Source organism: Thermomyces lanuginosus (genome assembly GCF_041956635.1).
Source record: "Thermomyces lanuginosus strain ATCC 200065 unplaced genomic scaffold VTN49scaffold_7, whole genome shotgun sequence".
Classification (NCBI taxonomy): domain Eukaryota; kingdom Fungi; phylum Ascomycota; class Eurotiomycetes; order Eurotiales; family Trichocomaceae; genus Thermomyces; species Thermomyces lanuginosus.
The window spans coordinates 421,746-439,375 of record NW_027192341.1 but is presented as its reverse complement, the minus strand read 5'-3'; the positions used below and the strand labels follow the sequence as shown (position 1 = coordinate 439,375).

Below are 17,630 nucleotides of genomic sequence, written 5' to 3'. Positions count from 1 at the left end.
TGCCTACTCTCCTTCAGGCTCCAGTTAGGACAGTCCGTAGAGGCAAGGATATACTCCGTATATGACTACGAGAATGGTCCATCAAGTATTGCTGTTTATGGTCTGTGTGGGATCCTCTGGATTGTGGAGGATTCAATCCTAACCACCGCCTGGGGATCAGTTAATTACCAGACTCGGTTAGTTCATTACCTTATGAGGCACCTGCTAGCTGTATTGGGCAATCTTAACGGTGAAATTACGCGTAGGAGTTCTGCTCAACTTACCCCAAGAGGTAGGTACGTCGAAGAATCACATGCTACGTTCTATTCTTTACTAACAGCGGGATAGGAGGGAAGAAAAGGTCAGTAAGGGATTATAAGTGACAATACTGTCCTCTAGCCGATCTATTATCTCATTAAATCGATCGGAATCCCGCTGTATGTACATAGGTCGTGCACCGCTGGCCCCCAGTGGACAGTGTTAGTCAGTCTGCATTCTTTCACTGCCCTCCTGAGGTTTGTCCTGAGGTTCTTGCTCTGTCACCTGTTTGCGAACGCCTTCGAGGAACGCTTCGACGGCGTGTCCGCCACCAAGAGGCACACCTCCGCCACGTACAAACCCTCCGTTCTCGATCGGAATCTTGAGTGCTTCACTGATGCTCGGCAGCCCACCTTCTCGTAGGGCCACTGTCAAGCTGCCCAGACTCTGGGTGAACTGGGGAGATCGGAGGACACGGCGTAGGATATCCTTCTTTTGATCTAGACTCAATGACATCATCACGGCCTCGGCCGTTTCAGCATTGACTTCGGCAGCCGACTCGTCAATGTCTTGGGAGAACAGGATCAGGGACGGGGGAAGGAAGTTCAGGAGATGGTCAACGATGGCATCGTCTGCGGCATCGACCATGGGTACTGTCGACGATGGGGAGAGAAGATCGGCGAGAGTAGTAAACAAGTATTCTTGGGGTTGGGATGGGATATTTTGATTTTGAAGGGACTGCAGAAGGCCTTGGACGACGGCGGAGGGATCCGTTGGCGGCGCCGTGGTTGCCCTGGTCGAGTAGCTGATATTAGCGAAGCTCAGATCTTACGCGGATACTCCATATACGCGCAGAAATGCCATTTTGGACTCTGGGTTCTGCCTCTCTCTTTCTAATTAAAATGTGACGGTTGCTGCTCTCGTGGAGCGCCTGGAGGAGTCCGCCTGGCAGACGAGGCATATGGAAAACACCCGGTTTCAGAGAGATATACCTACGCTCGACCACCGTCCGCACCGCCCTCGCGGGATTCCTCGCCTTCTTCCCGAACATCTCCTCCAGTTGCATCAAAGCCCGCTCCACCGCTCCTGCTTGCCGTGCTGGCGCGTCTCACGTCCTGCATGGGCTCGTCTTCATCGCCGCCACCCCCACCGCCGCCGCGGGGGAGGTTTGCAATCTCTCGTTGAACGTCAATTTCCTCTCCCTGCAGTAGACTATTGACAATCTCGCCGAGTTTGCGATCTCTTGGACTGAACCAATTGGGGTCGCCTCTTTCGTGCTGGCTCTTTGCTTGCAGCCAGAAAAGGTATCGTTGCGAACTCGAGGAGAACTTGAGGACAAAAATGCGGCCTCTGATGGAGGCCTGGGCGCCTGATTGCGTTGGTTCGTACGGTGTAAATGAGCCATCGGTTGGGACCATCACCAAATCGAGTTCAGGCTCTGTGACGGGTGCCGAGCGAGGGCGCCAGCAGAAATGGACCAGTTCATCTTCGGAGTACAAGTAGATGTACCCGGGTGTCTGTCGGGGTTTTACTCGGGCTGGGGTGACCGAGGTCTGCCAGGAGGGTTAGCTGCAGAAATCCAAACGATGGGAACCTGCACTCACGTCAAGGTCGCAGATCCCGGCCTTGAAGGTGATAATTGGAACTATTGACATTGCGCAATGCCAGTAGCAGTGAAGATCTGGTGATAAAAGGCAAGAAAAAGTCCCTTCGGTAGCAGAGAGAAGGTTGACAAAGGAGAGACGCGCGATCGGCCAAGTCAACCAACAATGTACGTCAGTCAAACGGTGATGTTTTGAAGCTCTGGCTGCACTGGAGGGATGCTGTGGTGTCCCGTATTCTCGAGGCCACTACGCTTCTGGCTTGTATCGACTCCTCTAGTCTTGGCGTGTACCCGCCAAATCCGCACTAGCGCAATTCGGTTAAGAGATAGGGCTATGCGTGCCCACAAACCCTGAGATCGTTTTCCCGCCGAGGGCCGCACCAAAAACGTCGAAGTCCAGTCAAACCACAATTCAAACCACCACCTCCGTCGACAACTCCCAGCCAACCTCTACAGACAGGGTCTTCGTCACACACCGCCCAAAATGTCGAGCGACGCGACGACGCAGTCGGGGACGAAGCCCGCCCAGAAGTGGTATCCGGTGGAAGATGATCCGCAACCGAAGAAAGTCAGTGACCTTACTCTTTCTCATTTTTCCTGTCGAACTATCGTTGAATTTGGGTGCGGACGACCGTTTTGTGAGGAATGTGGTCATGCGCGAAGCTGGATCATGCTGCTGAGCTGGCAACGGGACCGGTTGCCGGGGTCAATGGGCGCATACATTGGAGAGGGAGCAGCCTAATACAATTGGAATCCGTGCTGCTTAAGCAATGACCATATTCCGGGCAGAACGTGTTGTCGTACACCGTCTCTATCATGGAGGAAGAGGAATTGGGGATGAGTGTTGAGAGTTCATGGCTAACAAGACCTCCTGCGAACAGGTGCGCAAGTCTATCCGCCCGACCAAGCTCCGAGAAAGCCTGCAGCCCGGAGCTGTCCTGATTCTGCTGGCTGGCCGCTTCCGCGGCAAGCGGGTTGTGCTCCTCAAGCACCTGTCCCAGGGTGTCCTCCTGGTGACGGGCCCGTTCAAGATCAACGGCGTGCCGCTCCGAAGAGTCAACCACCGCTACGTGATTGCCACCAGCGCCCGCGTCGACCTGTCGGGAATTGACGAGCAGACCCTGGAGAAGGTATCCGCGCCGGACTACTTCACCAAGGAGAAGAGCAAGGAGAAGAAGACAGAGGAGGCTTTCTTCCAGCAGGGCGAGAAGCCTGAGGTACGATTCTCCTATACATCAAAATTGCTACTGGGATGATAAGACTAACGAATGCCTGTTGAACAGAAGAAGAAGGTCGCCAGCTCCCGGGCCGCAGACCAGAAGGCCATCGACCAGGCCCTCCTGGCCAACATCAAGAAGGAGCCATTCCTCGGCAGCTACCTCGCCACCAGCTTCTACCTCCGGAAGGGTGACAAGCCCCACGAGATGCGCTGGTAGACGGTCGAACGGTTGAGGGAGGGGTCCTTTGTGGTTATGGTCTTCACCACCGGCTGAGAAGGCTGGTTGCGATGAATGTGCAACTTCACAATGTCCTTTAATGGTGATAAACAAATTCAACAAAAATGGAAGACTGTCGTCCAGTAGAAAGAGGAAGAGTTCTGGCGTTTCCGTGTATGTACGTCATTACTTTGGAAGAATGGGAACAATAAAGGCTTCCTGGATGGGACAAAGTGTGGTCCATGATTGCCACTGCGGTTCTATCCTATATACGATGTTACTATTAGTGTCATGCCGGAATCTAGTCTTGGACCATATGATACACAGCTGAAAATGACAAACGGTATATCCAATCATCCAACGTCATCATACATATCATAGATCCTTCCGTCTTCTCGTTCTGTTTCGTGGTTGAGTAACCCGTCTTTTCGATTCCTCTACTGCCCGACGGATCGCCTCCTCGACTTCGACTTCCGATTCCTCGGGCGTATCCTCTGTGCGCACTTCAATTGTCGAGCCGCCCAGCCAATCAAGCATTCCCCAGATGCTGTAGTTGCCTTCCCCCCCACTGATCACATGAAGATCGGCCCGCCGTGCGACTCGGCCCAGAAGGAATCCCGCTGGTACAGAAGCATAGCCGCAATGAGAGATGACCTCTTCCAGGGACACTACAGCAACAAAAACCATGTATGTAATCATATGAAAGCGAAATATGGCAGCCGGAAGGTACACTGGAATAAACTTCCAGATGAAATGGGCGATCGGATGATCATAGTGGCATGTGAGTGGCCACGGAGCACGCAGGGAATGATACCAAACTTGGTGGGCATGTGCAAGATGGAACCGTGGATTGTGCAGGATAAATCGATGCAAAACATAAGTCAAAACCTACCCTCCGAAGAAAATGAGAAGTCAGAAGCCCGCCATAAAGTCTTTCCAGAGAAAAGTGACACACCTCTCTCAGGATGAATCCACGCACAAGGTCTACCAACAGAGCCCACGGATAGGGCAACCGCACAGAGACTTTAATCGCACTTTTGACGCGCAGTATCTTAGTCAACGTATATTCAACTATCGCCTGAGCAGAAATGCTGAGGATGATATTTAGAATAGACCAAGCCGCAATCCAGATCTCCGTTCCACCGAGCTTGCGCCGTTTATGACCTGTTGGCAAGGCGATCTGACCCTGCGCTTTGATCGACGCAGAGGCTGACGGGAATAGCACATCGAAAACGAAAAACAGTGTGGACGGAAAGAGGTAGAAGAGGAGACGAGTAGCTGCTGTGCCGAACAGCTCGACTCGCAGCGGCGAATGAGACAGGACCAGTGTAGTCCATGTCAGCCAGAAGAAGAGAAAGTTGAGACTGGTGGTAAAGGGAAATAGATATAACATGGTGATCTATGTTGTCAGCACTCGATAGTCCAAACGTAAGCAATGGTGACACTGCTGTATCGCTGAGGAAACCGGCTCTCGAATCAGGTCCGGTTTCCTGAAGTACATGAGACCTAGTTTAAGGGATTAGCATGAAGTCAATAATAATATACATTGAACAGATAGTGATGCCGATAGTAGCCGTTGCGGGCAAAAAGTAGAAGAGCGCTATCTGTCCAAGTTTTAAGCAGTTCTAGCAGGATAGCCGACGTCATTACTCGGATGACCAGAACTCCGGAACATCTTTTATCCGGGAAATGTACGAGTACTCCGTAACTGACGCTAACTGGATCTGGATTAGTCAGGTACCTTTCGGTGCCTAAAGACTTAATTGAACTGCATTGTTCTTACCACCGTCCACAGCAGCTGCAACACATGAAAGTGCCTCGCTTTTGAATCTTGGAGCGCCTCGTGGAATTATGGTTGGGCAAAGAATATACGTTACCATCCCGTAAGACCGGAAATATGGCGGAGTCACTTGGGTCTTCACGGTCTCCGTATGGCGCCGACCCTATCCGCGAGCTTTTGTGTAATCCTTTTCTTCAAGCCCCAGGATGTTCAACAGCTCACATGGATCATTAAAAATAGTATTCCATCGAGTACTTCCACTAGCAGAATAAACTAGAGGGGTATACTGTACGAATAGACAAGCTCATTTGCCGGTTCCCGAAATACCCTTCTTTCCGTACTTGAACGCCTTCCCACTCAAGTCGGGAATTGCAAAGAGAGCCACCAAATTGGCCAGCCAGGCGGCCACAGTGTCAAACAAGAAATTGTTCCGGGGACTGGGCCCGAGAGCCGACCCCCGTACCAGGTGTGCCAAGGGCGCGGTCACGATCTGGTAATCACCACGCTCTAACCCTTTGATGGCGACTTCTGCCACTTTATCGGGGGTTTGTGGCTCGTCAGCACCTTCCAGAATCTTCGTAAGCTCGGGCTTGAGTTTCTGTTCATTCTCGTAGCCAGGGCTCAGGATGCCCATGGGGAAGACGATATGTATTCTGACATCGGCAGCAGGTGCAGGGTTCTGCTTGTTCCGACGAGCACCGTTATACATTTCAATTTCTTGTACTAGGACATCGGCTAGACCGCGCATTGCTGCTTTGGCAGGCGCATAGGGACCATACCCAGCAAGGGGCCAGAAGGACAGAATCGACGCAGTGAAGATCATGTGCCTCGGTGTTGACGCAGTCGATGAACTGCCCGGGGAGACGGGTGCCAGCCAACGTTTGAGCGTCGCGTGAGCTGTGTATGCGGCGGTCCAATACACCGTATCCATTTGATCTCGATGCGTTTGGATAGGAAGGTCGATAAAGAATCCAGGCTGGCAAAACCCTGCACAACACCATACCACGTCTGGAGGCACGCCATTATTCCATTGTGTTGTCTCTTCAATGATCCGCTCGGCATCGCTGGCATTGGTTAAGTCGGCGCTAATGTAATGGAACCGTTGCTTGTCAGGATTGACAGCGGCGGCCTACGACCTCTAAATCAGCGACGTTTGGTGGGGTCAGTCTTCACATGTGGAGGGATACCTCGATGTCTGCGATCGCAGCCGCCAGCTTTTCCCGCGAGCGAGATACGATCACCACATTTGCTCCCTTTTTGGCCAGCTGGATGGCAGCTGACCGGCCCATTCCCTCCGACCCCCCGGTGATCAGCACGGTCTAGTGATCTGTGAGAATGCGAGTTTTTAGGAGACAATGATCTTTGTTATTCCACGTACCTTGCCATTGACAGGAAATTGATTGGAACCGAAACCAAACAACCGCATGATGACACTTGCTAAAGATACAGCAAGAAGAATTGAAGCTCCTGTGATCACTGCTGTGGAAGCCATGAGGATTTTGAGTTGGGGATCGTGATTTCTCACTCAGTCACATTTGAGGAGTCACGATCCTCGTCGCGGTTGCTTTCTCTGGAAGTGGACTTATATTCACGAACCATCAATCCTGATTCATCACTCGTGAATCTCGATCTACGAGTTAGCACCGTACCCGTACGGTGTAGTTTGAAATTCTAGTTACTGCAAATTCAGTCGAAGACAGTTAGAGCTGGATTTTGAACTTCAAATTTCGGATTTTCATTGAAATTTTTCCCGTTACATCAACATGTAGGTTAGGTAATACTGTGGTTAACTAATAACCAACGAATCCTTTGTAGCGCTAAAGTTCGTTATTATTATGGGCAAACAACTTTTGGCAAGCGATCGATTCGGCATATAGAGGGATTCGTTATGACGAGGTTCTACTGTATCAGGAAAACCATCTTGCACCGACAGCTTTGGTGAGTGAAGGCTTTCGAGGAAGGAACAGAGAAAAGTGGTTGTGCAGACGGAGAAAAGCGCATGTTCGCTTAAGCTGCTCACGTAATCAGAGGCGGACTCTGCAGCCGTCCAATAATAGAACTGTCCTTCGTAGACGGCCTAACCAAAGCAAAATTACAGTGAAGACCTTGTTGGTTCATCATCGCACTAATCCAGATTAAGGAGGCGGTCAGTGACATCTCCGGCAATTTTTGGAGAAAATCTGGCAGATGGTTATCGACAGCAGTTGCTTTAGGGTTGTTGACTGCATTTTACTTCTGATAACGGCTCGAATTTCACAAAATGGCGAGGAAAAGAAAGGCCAGTGGCCGGTCCGGCAAATCATCATCAAACGCAGATGCGGGACTGGAGTCGAAGTTTGACATCAATGAGACCTTCGAGGATTCAGAAGATGAGTTCATGGCCGGTCGCGATCAGATTTTGTTAGAGGAGGGCCCGGAAGCCAAGCGGAGGAGAAAACTTGACGAAGATGGTTGGGATCATTGCTGCGAATCAGCCTCTTGTAGTTTGCTGACTGTTCTTCCCCGCAGAGAAATTCTTCGAGCCATCCGATGAAGAAGTCTTCGGCTACGAGTCAACATCCTCCGAAAGTGAAGAAGACGAAGATGACGAGCTAGATGAGGAGGAGGACGTAGACGATGGTGTGGATTTTGGAGACGAAGATGAATTGCCGTCGCGCAAGGCTTCCAAATCGAAACAAGGGACTGCGTCGAAATCCAAATCGGCCGCCGCCGACGATGATGAAGACGAAGAAGAGGAGGAAGAAGGCATTGGAGCCTGGGGCTCTTCGAAGAAGGACTTTTACAATGCCGATACCATCGAGACGGAAGCCGACGCGTTGGAAGAGGAAGAGGAAGCAAAGAAGCTGCAGAAGAAGCAGCTCAAGGCTATGAAGGAGGCCGATTTCGGCATCGACGACTTCGATCAAACAGCCGATGACACAAGGCCGGAAGGCGTAGATGGTGTGGTCACCGAAGTCCTACCACAACTGGAAATTCCAGAGGACATGGGACCCGGGGAGAAACTAAAGCTCCTAAAGTCGAGATATCCAGAGTTTGAACCGTTGGCAAAAGATTTGGTCGATCTCGAACCTACATACAAAGAACTGTCGGCCGCGGCGGAAGAGGCCCAACGAACGATTACCGATTACACAAGACCACCGCCGATCGTTGTGACCAAGTTCCGTGCTCTGTCAGCTTATCTAGGATCAATAAGTATGTATCTGACGCTTTTGACGTCCTCCTCGGAAAATGGGGAAGAGAAAGTGATTGCCATGCCACCGACTGAACTTCGCGCCCATCCGATTATGCAATCATTGGTGAAATGCAAGAAACTGTGGGAAAGCGTCAAGGATCAGACCGAATCCGAACCGGCCGAGTCGACTACCATCGAGAGCGAGGGAGAGAATGATGAAGTTGCCGAATCTGCTCCTTCGCCTGGAGAAGAGGAGCAAGTTGAGAAACCAAAGGTGAAACGTTCGAAGAAATTGACCCGCGAGGAACGTGCAGCACAAGCGGCACTAGCAGAGGCGGAACGCCGTCGTGCCGAGAAGATCCGCAAAGCGGAAGAGGAACTGGCCGACCTGCCAGAGTTGATTAAAAAGAAACCAAGCAAGACCAAGAAGCAAGCAGCGGAGAAGAAGGACGACGGATCCGATTTTGGCGACGAGGATGGCCTTACAGCCCACGAAGCGGAGGAGAAAGCCAAGAAGAAGCGCTCTCTGCGTTTCTACACCTCCCAGATCGCGCAAAAGGCCAACAAGCGCAGCGCTGCCAGCCGCGACGCCGGCGGTGATCAAGACCTGCCCTATCGCGAACGGATCAAGGATCGCCAGGCACGTCTCAATGCCGAGGCGGAGAAGCGCGGCCGACAACCCGCGACTGCACGCGAGCAACTCGGCAACGACTCAGACGACGAGGAAGATCGTCGGGTCGCTGCACAGCTCCGAGGCGAAAGTTTGTCGAAGAATGACGCTAGTGGCAGCAGCGACGAAGAGGATTACTACGACATGGTTGCCGCGCGTCGCCAGCAACGCAAGGCCGAGAAGCAGAGCCGCGCAGAGGCCTACGCCGAAGCCGCCCGACAAGGTGCTCAGGTGGAGGAGGTCGAGGAGATCGGCCCAGATGGGAAGCGTGCTATCACGTACCAGATCCAGAAGAACAAAGGTCTGGCGCCCAAACGCAGCAAGGAGAACCGCAACCCACGTGTCAAGAAGAGGAAGAAGTTCGAGAAGAAGAAGAAGAGGCTGCCGAGTATCCGGCCAGTGTACAAGGGTGGTGAAGGTCCCGGTGGATATGGTGGTGAGCTCACCGGTATCAAGAAGAATCTCGTCAAGAGTGTTAAGCTCTGATGATTGCATTTGTTATTTGGTATTTTTATTGTATATAAACATTGGCTGCAAAGGGTTTCATCTGCGTTCATATGATACATCGATGAGGGATGTGCCAGGCTCATTGTTGGTAATTGATGCATTTTCTAAGGATGATGCTATATGCACATTGGAAACCTCCGACTTGCCGGGCTGCTTCTAAGAAACCATATCACGCATATGCCCGTCGGCTAAATGAACTTGCATGCTTTTAGATGCTACGAGATAACGATAAACGATCGCTTAAACTCCAGTAGAATTGCCGGTCTCATAGAAGAGCAACCGTCCCAGCTCTTGCCTGATATCCTGAGAATCAATTTCACCTGCACTGGTGAAGTCCATCTCGAGAAACTTTCGAGCAATCGCTTCCTGAGACCGTGATTGTTAAGCGCAACCCTAATCACACAAGGGGTCAACCCCGGATTATTATTCCTACCGCATTTTCGAGGGTAGCTTTCTCTGTTTTGGACAATTTTGCACATGCTGCTACTAAATTTTCTCCTCGAGACGCAAGAGCAGCCAGCTCATTTGCCCTGGCGATTATGGCAGGGTCGATTCCATTCGTGGCAGCGCAACTGGGTCATTCCTTCTTAGCCAACTGATCACTAGGCAGGAAGATGGGGACGGTCCATACAAGGTTCCAAAACTCTGGTTGCTTCTTCCGGGTAAGAAACTGCGCGCTATTAGTCTCGAATCACCAGCAATTCGCGAGCTTTGTCGAACTTGTAGAGGTAAGTCACTTGATCTGCATCATCATGAGCATCTTTGTCCACCCGGATTTCCATATGGCCGAAAGCCAAATATGGGCTGGGACGAAGAAATCCATGTTCAAAAATCTCATGAAAATGCGTAGCAGCGAGTACTTTAGGCCTGTCGTCGTCCAATTTGAGAAGATGTTCAAACACCCCGCAAGCTAGACCGGTACCGTCTGTACTTCATTGTCAGATGGTTTGTACAAGATATCATTCCGATATAACTGTGTTCTGACCGCTAAGATCGGTGCCTTTGCCAAACTCGTCTATAATGACGAGGCTTTGACGAGTCGCAAGTTTTAAAATTAATGAGACTTGTTGGAGGTCAATCATGAAAGTGCTCTGGATCTACGAAGCGTCAATGACGCCCCGAGCAATAGCTTCCAGGTAACCTACTTTTGACACTGTCTCTGGGGTGGTGATACGAGTCAGAACCTTGTCAGTGATTCCTATTTCTGCACTCTGTGCTGGGACGAAACTTTGCCAATCAGCACAGGAAGATCAAGGCACTGAATGCAGATACAGCATGCACTGAGAGACTATTATTTCTTACCTGCCAATATGTGCCAAGAGAACAATTAAAGCAACCTGGAAATCATGAGAAGGCGCCATCAACTGGAACCAAAAAGCAATACCTGCTTCATGTAAATGCTTTTCCCCGAATAATTCGGTCCTGTTAACAGAAGCATGCTAGGGCTCGGAAGTGTCACTCCCTCAGATGTCTGATCCTCAAAGTCATCTTTGGAAATCATTGGACCACCTTGGAGATCAGTATCATTGGGTATAAAGGAGGGGACAATCAGTTCCTGAAGTGGATGCCTTGACGGGTCAGAATGGACCAGTTGGTTGTTGGAGAACAGTGATGTTACCGGCCGCCTCTGATTCGAATGATATTCTCTCGACACATTCGTGGACGTGTGAATCGGTAAATGCTAGCAGTCTTTGCCATGGCAAGATAACTGGGATATTCCACCTCAACAGCAAGAATAAAGCATATATGCTGCACCAAAGCTTACCAGTCCAGCTCCCCACAGAGATCAGAAGCCTCAGAAAGCGTCCTCTCGTATGCCAGCACCTCTTGCACGAGCTCATGTGCGAGCTCAATCTCCCTTTCTACGTATGTTGTTCAATAACCAGAGAGAAAAAAAAATATAGGGATAGGTCTTACCGCAGATCATGCCATATATGTCTCCCATAGTTTCATCCATCTCCCTCATTCGAGAGTCTTTGAAATACACTCGATTTTCTGTCGTGAAGATCCGCTCCCAGCCTTCACCATCTCCGCTATACGCCGCATCTCCATTTTCGTTGAAAGGAATGGCGATGTTGAAGCCAATCTGAGGGAAATAAATGACGTTTACATCAATTTCCAGGTCTCCGGGAATAGTAGATGCGATGTCAAGAGCAACCTGCCTCAGCAGGCTGTCCAGCCCGTCATATCTATCTTTGAGAAGATCTAATTCACGGTCGATTCCTGGGTTGATAACAGTGCGTTGCTGTTCTTGGGATTCCTTCAAGTCCACCTTACCACATCTATAAGACTTTCTCTTCCACGGGTCAAGGCCCTTACCGTTTTGTGTATCAAACGTCCAACTCGATGAAAAGCTACGACATCAAATGCTTCGGTGATCTTTTTCTGTCAGCCATAACATTGAATCACACGATGCGAGCATGTACCCTATCTCGAAATGACACGGACACTGGTGGCCATGCAAGTTCTCGAATCGTTTCCCGGATTTCGATTGCATGAAATGAGAACTGCGCTCTGTCAAATATATTCCTATACGCATTTGGATTACCTGAGCTTGTAGACATACAATCAGCAAAGCGTCCCAGACTGTGCCTTTTAAGCCTCCAAATGCTCCACGCCCACTGTTTAGGCCTTTTCGAAGATTCGCCATGACGGGTCGAATATTTCGGATCCTCTTCATGATAGAACTGAGCCTTTGAAATATAGGGGCATTAGCAGGTTGCAGAAACATGTCCACCATGCAGTGACGCTCTTCGATAACTTCGAGTTGAGTACTGGGGCGAAGGAAAAACTGCCTCAGTCGTGCTTTGCCTTGGGAGGTTGATGCATGCTGATAAAACAATCCATAGAGCGAAAAGTTCTCCTTTGCCTGAGAGGAGGCCTTTCCGGGCCCCTGGTTGAAGGCGTTGGGATGAGACTCAGACTGGAGTACCTGCAAGGATGAAAGTGTTTCTGGGCTGATATACCTGGCCATTACAGTGTTAGTCATAAAATCCAGACTGTTCCGTCCCAGTTGACTCACATGGTTCCTTTGAGGGAGAAGGTGTTGAAATATCGAATTCCGCATCTTCCCTCGTTTGGACCAGTATATTCAGTCCTTCGTCGTTGCAGATACGTTATCAATGCACCAACGCATCCTAGAGATACCTTGTTTTCAATGTCAATAGAGCCAGCCAGACGGAGGAGTTTGCCTTTGTCCAAAGAAAAGCCCGTATTTTCGGCATTGGTAACGTCGTGTTGTGTCAGGCCATTTCCGGGAACGAGAAAGTCAGCTGTATCAGAATTGTCTGGAGAAGTTTGCAAGGCAGCTAATTTGGATGCGGCTGCTTTGGCATTGAATTCTTGACTAGGACGAATGTCTAGCTGATAGGGAAGATTGAACGGAAGCTCTATGCACGCCGTTAGGTGTGAACCTTACTTTGGGTTCGGCAAGTTTTACCTCTCGACGTTGGCCGTTGTTGAAGTGCTGCTACGGCATCGTCAGCCCGAGTCGAGCTGAGAACCGTTGTTGGCTTGATTTCCAGCTTCACTGAGAGAGCCATATACTGAGCTGAGAGGAGCCTCGAACCGTGTTGAATGAATACTTACGTGTTTCGAGAATCTCTAACCCCCCATGCTGGACGTCAGCGAGAATGTATAGGGTTTCCTCTGCAGCGACATAGTAACTGCAGCCCACTGTGCCACTCTCTTTGATGTCTATGGCCATGACGACCTGTTCAAGGTCATCATCCTCACTAGGTTCCATATTGTGAGGCTCAACATTTCGTGCTCCAGCACCTTGCCCGGGAAAGGGAGCAGTCTCAGCAGCATCATAAGAACCTTCCCTGATGCTGGACTCATGAGGCGTGCCGAATACAGTGTCAATTCGCCTCCTGGGAGATGCCATGCTGAGGTTGGCCAGGATGGTGCAAGTTGGGGAGTTCACACGACGTCGGATGCTCTTTTCCCTGCAGGAAGCGAGGAACTTTTGGTCCTTCCGAAAGTAGATCATCATCACGTGAGTGGATTCTCTATAATATACAGCTGAAGGGAGATGATAACTCTATCAGTACAGTATAATACAGGACATTAGTAGTATACAACCATCAAGAGGAATTCCCTCATGCATAACACCCAAATGTCCTACCTAAAACGCCCCAGTAATATGCAACGCCATCAGAGATCATTAGTTCATGACTGAGAAGGCTCCGGAACAACTTCCAGGCCGGTCTTGTCGGAATTGAACTTGACACGAGCGGTTTGCCCAGATGCGACTTCGCCGCGGATGATCCTATCTGCCAACCGGTTGCCGATCTCCTTCTGGATCAGACGATTGAGAGGTCGAGCACCGTACTTCGGATCGTACCCACGGTCGCAAAGCCAGTCCTTGATATCATCATCCACCTTGAGGGTCATCCGTCGGTCATCGAGCCTTGACTGGAGCTCGCGAAGGCGAATGTCGACAATGTCTCGAATGGCATCGCGCGAGAGACGTCGGAAAATAATGAATTCATCGATACGATTGAGGAACTCGGGCGGATATGATGATTGCACAACGTCCATGACGGCCTTCTTCATGTCAGGAGACACATCGCCGTTCTCGGAGATGTTAGAGAAGCGAGAGTCTGCGCCAGCCAGTATGTCGGCACCAAGATTGGATGTCAAAACGATGATGGTGTTTCTGAAATCGACCTTGTGGCCTTGTGAATCGGTGAGGAAGCCTTCATCCAGGACTTGCAGCAAGAGAGTGGAGATGTCCCGATGGGCCTTCTCAAATTCATCAAAGAGCACCACGGCGTACGGCTTGCGTCGAACCGCTTCGGTTAGTTGGCCGGCATCCTCATAGCCAACATATCCGGCTGGCGCTCCAATCAGACGGCTGACGGTGTGCTTCTCCTGGAATTCGCTCATGTCGAATCGAATCATAGCTGATTCAGTGGAGAACAAAAAGCCTGCCATTTTCTTGCATAGCTCGGTCTTTCCAACACCCGTTGGGCCGAGGAACATGAAGGAAGCTAATGGCTTGTTCTCACCACTTAGACCGGCTCTCTGCATTCGAACTGCATTCGCAACTGCAGAAAGGGCTTCATCTTGGCCGCGGACGGATTGCCGTAGTGTATCTTCCATCTTGATCAACTTCTCCACTTCACCAGCCATGAGTTTCGTGACCGGAATGCCGGTGCTTCTAGACACGACGTTTGCGATATCATCTGCCGTTACTGAGTCGTGGATGAGCGTCTGACCGGGTTTGGCCTCATCGCCTTCTTTCGGTAGTTTCGCCTCAAGACCAGGGATGATAGAGTACCGCAATTCACCAGCCCTAGCGTAGTCGCCTTCACGCTGTGCCTTTTCCAACTCAAAGCGGGACTTTTCCAACTCTTCTTTTGTTCGCTTGATATTATCCAGCTCTTCTTTCTCTTTGTTCCAGATTTCCATAAGCTTGGATACCTCTTCCTGCTTCTGTTTCAATCGTTCTTCTAACTTCTGTCGGCGTTCTCGGCTAGTGATGTCGGTTTCTTTGCGAAGGGATTCGAGCTCAATCTGAATTGTGGTGATCTCACGGTCCAGCTCCTGAATGGAGTCGGGCTTCGACTCTTGCTGAAGGCGCAAAGCCGATGCCGCTTCGTCGACGAGGTCAATCGCCTTATCTGGGAGGAACCGATCGGTGATGTAGCGGTTGCTGTATGTGGCAGCCGCAACCAGCGCGGCATCAGTGATTCGAACACCATGATGGACCTCGTATTTGTTCTTGATTCCTCGGAGGATCGAGATGGTGGCCGCAACCGACGGCTCGCCGACTTGGATTGGCTGGAAGCGCCGGGCCAGAGCGACATCCTTCTCTATCATCCGATATTCATTGAGTGTCGTGGCACCGCAGCATTGCAGTTCGCCACGAGACAATGCTGGCTTGAGCAGGTTGCTGGCGTCAATGCTGCCTTCGGCCTTGCCCAAGCCCAGCAAAGTGTGCAGCTCATCGATAAAGAGAATAATACCACCTTGTGCATCCTCCACCTCCTTCAACACCGCTTTTAGCCGTTCTTCGAAGTCACCCCGAAACTTTGCACCAGCAATAAGCGATCCCAAATCTAATGCGATAACTCGCTTATTCTTGACGCTTTCGGGAACGTCCCCTTGAACGATTCGCTGAGCAAGGCCTTCCAATATCGCTGTCTTACCCGTTCCTGCGGCTCCGATGAGCACAGGATTGTTCTTTGTGCGCCGGGATAGGACTTGGATGGTGCGATGAATTTCTGCGTCACGTCCGATGACGGGGTCGAGCTTTCCGGCCTTGGCCTTCGCTGTCAGGTCGATACCGTATTGCTCCAATGCTGGCTTCTCTTCTCCGCCGCCCAGATTCATGCGGTATGTCCCGCCTGGTGGGTTAGGACGGCTGCCGTTGGCATAGTGACGAGTTGTTGAAAAGGTTGGCGACAGTATGCGATTTGCCGCAATGACCGAAGGCAAAAGGCGTGGTGATCTCACCGTCACTGGCGCTCTGGAGAGCGCCGACGGTCGACCGAGTCGGGCTTGAACAAGCCTGAGTCTCGCGTGCATATTTCGCAATCGAAAGGCGGTTGATTCTACAGTAGAGGCAACTACAGAGGCCTCGGGGAGCTTTTTATTCTGCCCCGGAGGCAAAAGTCACCAAGCTTCTGGAAAGCTCCAAAAGCCTCCAATCAACGCTTGTGGCTGGTGCTGCTGGAAGTGGAACTGTGGCTGGTGCTAAGGTGGATTCGGTGGCGGGGAACTTCAAGCTTTCACCGGTTGTTAGTGGCTGGGCTATGATCACGTGGACGACCCCTCGAGGAAAATTCTCAGCCCAATTTTTTGCTTCCCCAAGCAGAGATCCCTTTCACCAACCGCACTACCTCTACAACTCGAACAACTCCCCTTTCTCTTGGATCATTCCTACTTCTATTCTCACAATGGGCTTCGACTTCGCTTCTGAGGCTGGCCTCTCTGGTAGGTAGCCATTGTCCAGCAGTTCGGATGAGTTGAACTAATTGTCTCTTCAGCGGCCAATGAGTTCTTCGCTTCTCGTAGCTACGTGGAGGGGTAGGTTCGAGATTTCCATTCTTCCTTTCAAGCATGTTTTTCGCTATTTCCATTGTCTTTTTTGGACATTGGTGTCATGATGAGAACAAATTTTTTTGGTCCGTGTTTATGAGGCGGCTTAAGACACCGCAGCATGACTTACACAACGCGAGAAATCGCATCTCTGATCGCTTTTGGCTTTTAGTCTTTTATTTGTTCTGTTCTTGTTTGGTTAGATGAGCATTGTACTGATAGTGCAATATAGAGAAGCGGCATCTCAGGCCGATGTTGTGACCTACAAGGCTATCTCGAGCGCTCCTGACGCTGAGAAGTACCCTCACCTTGCCCGTTGGTACAAGCACATTGCTTCGTACGAGTCAGAGTTCTCCAGCCTTCCTGGGGACTCCTCGAAGCCATACACCGCTTATGGTCCGGCCGAGCTGGCTTCTCGTCCCAAGGAGGAGAAGTCGGGCGATGATGACGATATTGATCTCTTTGGCAGCGATGATGAGGAAGATGACCAGGCTGCTAAGGAGCAGGCCGCCAAGCTTGCAGAGCTCAAGAAGAAGAAGGAGGGCGAGGGCAAGCCAAAGGCGGTTGCCAAGTCCTTTGTTACTCTGGAAGTGAAGCCATGGGGTGAGTCAGATGGACACTCACTGTGTTGTGACCGAGTAACTAATGGCGATTGCAGATGATGAGACCAACCTGGAGGAGATGGAGGCCAATGTGCGGGCTATTGAGATGGATGGTCTCGTCTGGGGCCAGTCCAAGTTCGTCGCCGTTGGTTACGGTATTAAGAAGCTCCAGATCAACCTCGTTGTCGAGGATGAGAAGGTTTCTCTGGATGAGCTTCAGCAGCGGATTGAGGAGGACGAGGACCACGTCCAGTCGACTGATATTGTAAGTCCATGTCGAGCAGATGCGATCGCAGCGTATGTGACTAACGATTCAATAGGCTGCCATGCAAAAACTATAAGTTATAGTTATGTGTTCATGATATCTATAAATCAAGGGATGCAGGAATGCAACGCTGATGACTTCCATCCTGTTAGATGAGATGTAGAATGCAAAATTCATGATTCGAGTAGACGGACGATCGAAGTGCTGCAGTAGGCGTAATTCGCCAGATTCCAGAACGAGCTAGTTCTTCGGCCAAACGGTCAAAATAGTCGACCATTTTAGCTCTCTGTCCAAGCTTCCTGTTCAAACAG

At 50.6% G+C, this 17,630-nt stretch overlaps 8 protein-coding genes across 8 annotated transcripts; 3 read left to right on the top strand and 5 right to left on the bottom strand.

Annotated features, from left to right (window-relative positions):
- Positions 1 to 459: 459 nt before the first annotated feature.
- On the bottom strand, positions 460 to 1,892 carry VTN49DRAFT_7604 (uncharacterized protein; the record flags this gene model as incomplete). Its single annotated transcript, XM_069415892.1, has 3 exons — positions 460 to 1,030; positions 1,234 to 1,790; positions 1,842 to 1,892. 3 exons carry the CDS (start codon positions 1,890 to 1,892, stop codon positions 460 to 462), a joined length of 1,179 nt encoding a protein of 392 aa, XP_069271965.1.
- Positions 1,893 to 2,324: 432 nt separating this feature from the next.
- On the top strand, positions 2,325 to 3,276 carry VTN49DRAFT_7603 (60S ribosomal protein eL6; the record flags this gene model as incomplete). Its single annotated transcript, XM_069415891.1, has 3 exons — positions 2,325 to 2,408; positions 2,722 to 3,057; positions 3,124 to 3,276. 3 exons carry the CDS (start codon positions 2,325 to 2,327, stop codon positions 3,274 to 3,276), a joined length of 573 nt encoding a protein of 190 aa, XP_069271964.1.
- A 375-nt stretch (positions 3,277 to 3,651) lies between these two features.
- Positions 3,652 to 4,669, bottom strand: VTN49DRAFT_7602 (uncharacterized protein; the record flags this gene model as incomplete). Its single annotated transcript, XM_069415890.1, has 2 exons — positions 3,652 to 4,164; positions 4,232 to 4,669. The coding sequence occupies 2 exons, from the start codon at positions 4,667 to 4,669 to the stop codon at positions 3,652 to 3,654; spliced, it is 951 nt and encodes a 316-aa protein (XP_069271963.1).
- Positions 4,670 to 5,360: 691 nt separating this feature from the next.
- Positions 5,361 to 6,482, bottom strand: VTN49DRAFT_7601 (uncharacterized protein; the record flags this gene model as incomplete). The annotated part of the gene is made up of 3 exons (XM_069415889.1): positions 5,361 to 6,185; positions 6,244 to 6,375; positions 6,435 to 6,482. The coding sequence occupies 3 exons, from the start codon at positions 6,480 to 6,482 to the stop codon at positions 5,361 to 5,363; spliced, it is 1,005 nt and encodes a 334-aa protein (XP_069271962.1).
- An 834-nt stretch (positions 6,483 to 7,316) lies between these two features.
- On the top strand, positions 7,317 to 9,384 carry VTN49DRAFT_7600 (uncharacterized protein; the record flags this gene model as incomplete). The annotated part of the gene is made up of 2 exons (XM_069415888.1): positions 7,317 to 7,506; positions 7,565 to 9,384. The coding sequence occupies 2 exons, from the start codon at positions 7,317 to 7,319 to the stop codon at positions 9,382 to 9,384; spliced, it is 2,010 nt and encodes a 669-aa protein (XP_069271961.1).
- Positions 9,385 to 9,645: 261 nt separating this feature from the next.
- VTN49DRAFT_7599 (uncharacterized protein) lies at positions 9,646 to 13,291 on the bottom strand (the record flags this gene model as incomplete). Its single annotated transcript, XM_069415885.1, has 17 exons — positions 9,646 to 9,771; positions 9,839 to 9,977; positions 10,037 to 10,075; positions 10,126 to 10,330; positions 10,391 to 10,502; positions 10,551 to 10,632; positions 10,708 to 10,742; positions 10,790 to 10,973; positions 11,024 to 11,113; positions 11,171 to 11,267; positions 11,323 to 11,677; positions 11,725 to 11,784; positions 11,832 to 11,912; positions 11,972 to 12,371; positions 12,428 to 12,794; positions 12,845 to 12,934; positions 12,994 to 13,291. The coding sequence occupies 17 exons, from the start codon at positions 13,289 to 13,291 to the stop codon at positions 9,646 to 9,648; spliced, it is 2,760 nt and encodes a 919-aa protein (XP_069271960.1).
- A 284-nt stretch (positions 13,292 to 13,575) lies between these two features.
- Positions 13,576 to 15,939, bottom strand: VTN49DRAFT_7598 (uncharacterized protein; the record flags this gene model as incomplete). The annotated part of the gene is made up of 1 exon (XM_069415884.1): positions 13,576 to 15,939. One exon carries the CDS (start codon positions 15,937 to 15,939, stop codon positions 13,576 to 13,578), a length of 2,364 nt encoding a protein of 787 aa, XP_069271959.1.
- Positions 15,940 to 16,310: 371 nt separating this feature from the next.
- On the top strand, positions 16,311 to 17,395 carry VTN49DRAFT_7597 (uncharacterized protein; the record flags this gene model as incomplete). The annotated part of the gene is made up of 5 exons (XM_069415883.1): positions 16,311 to 16,347; positions 16,401 to 16,440; positions 16,685 to 17,055; positions 17,111 to 17,319; positions 17,375 to 17,395. 5 exons carry the CDS (start codon positions 16,311 to 16,313, stop codon positions 17,393 to 17,395), a joined length of 678 nt encoding a protein of 225 aa, XP_069271958.1.
- Between the last annotated feature and the right edge of the window lie 235 nt (positions 17,396 to 17,630).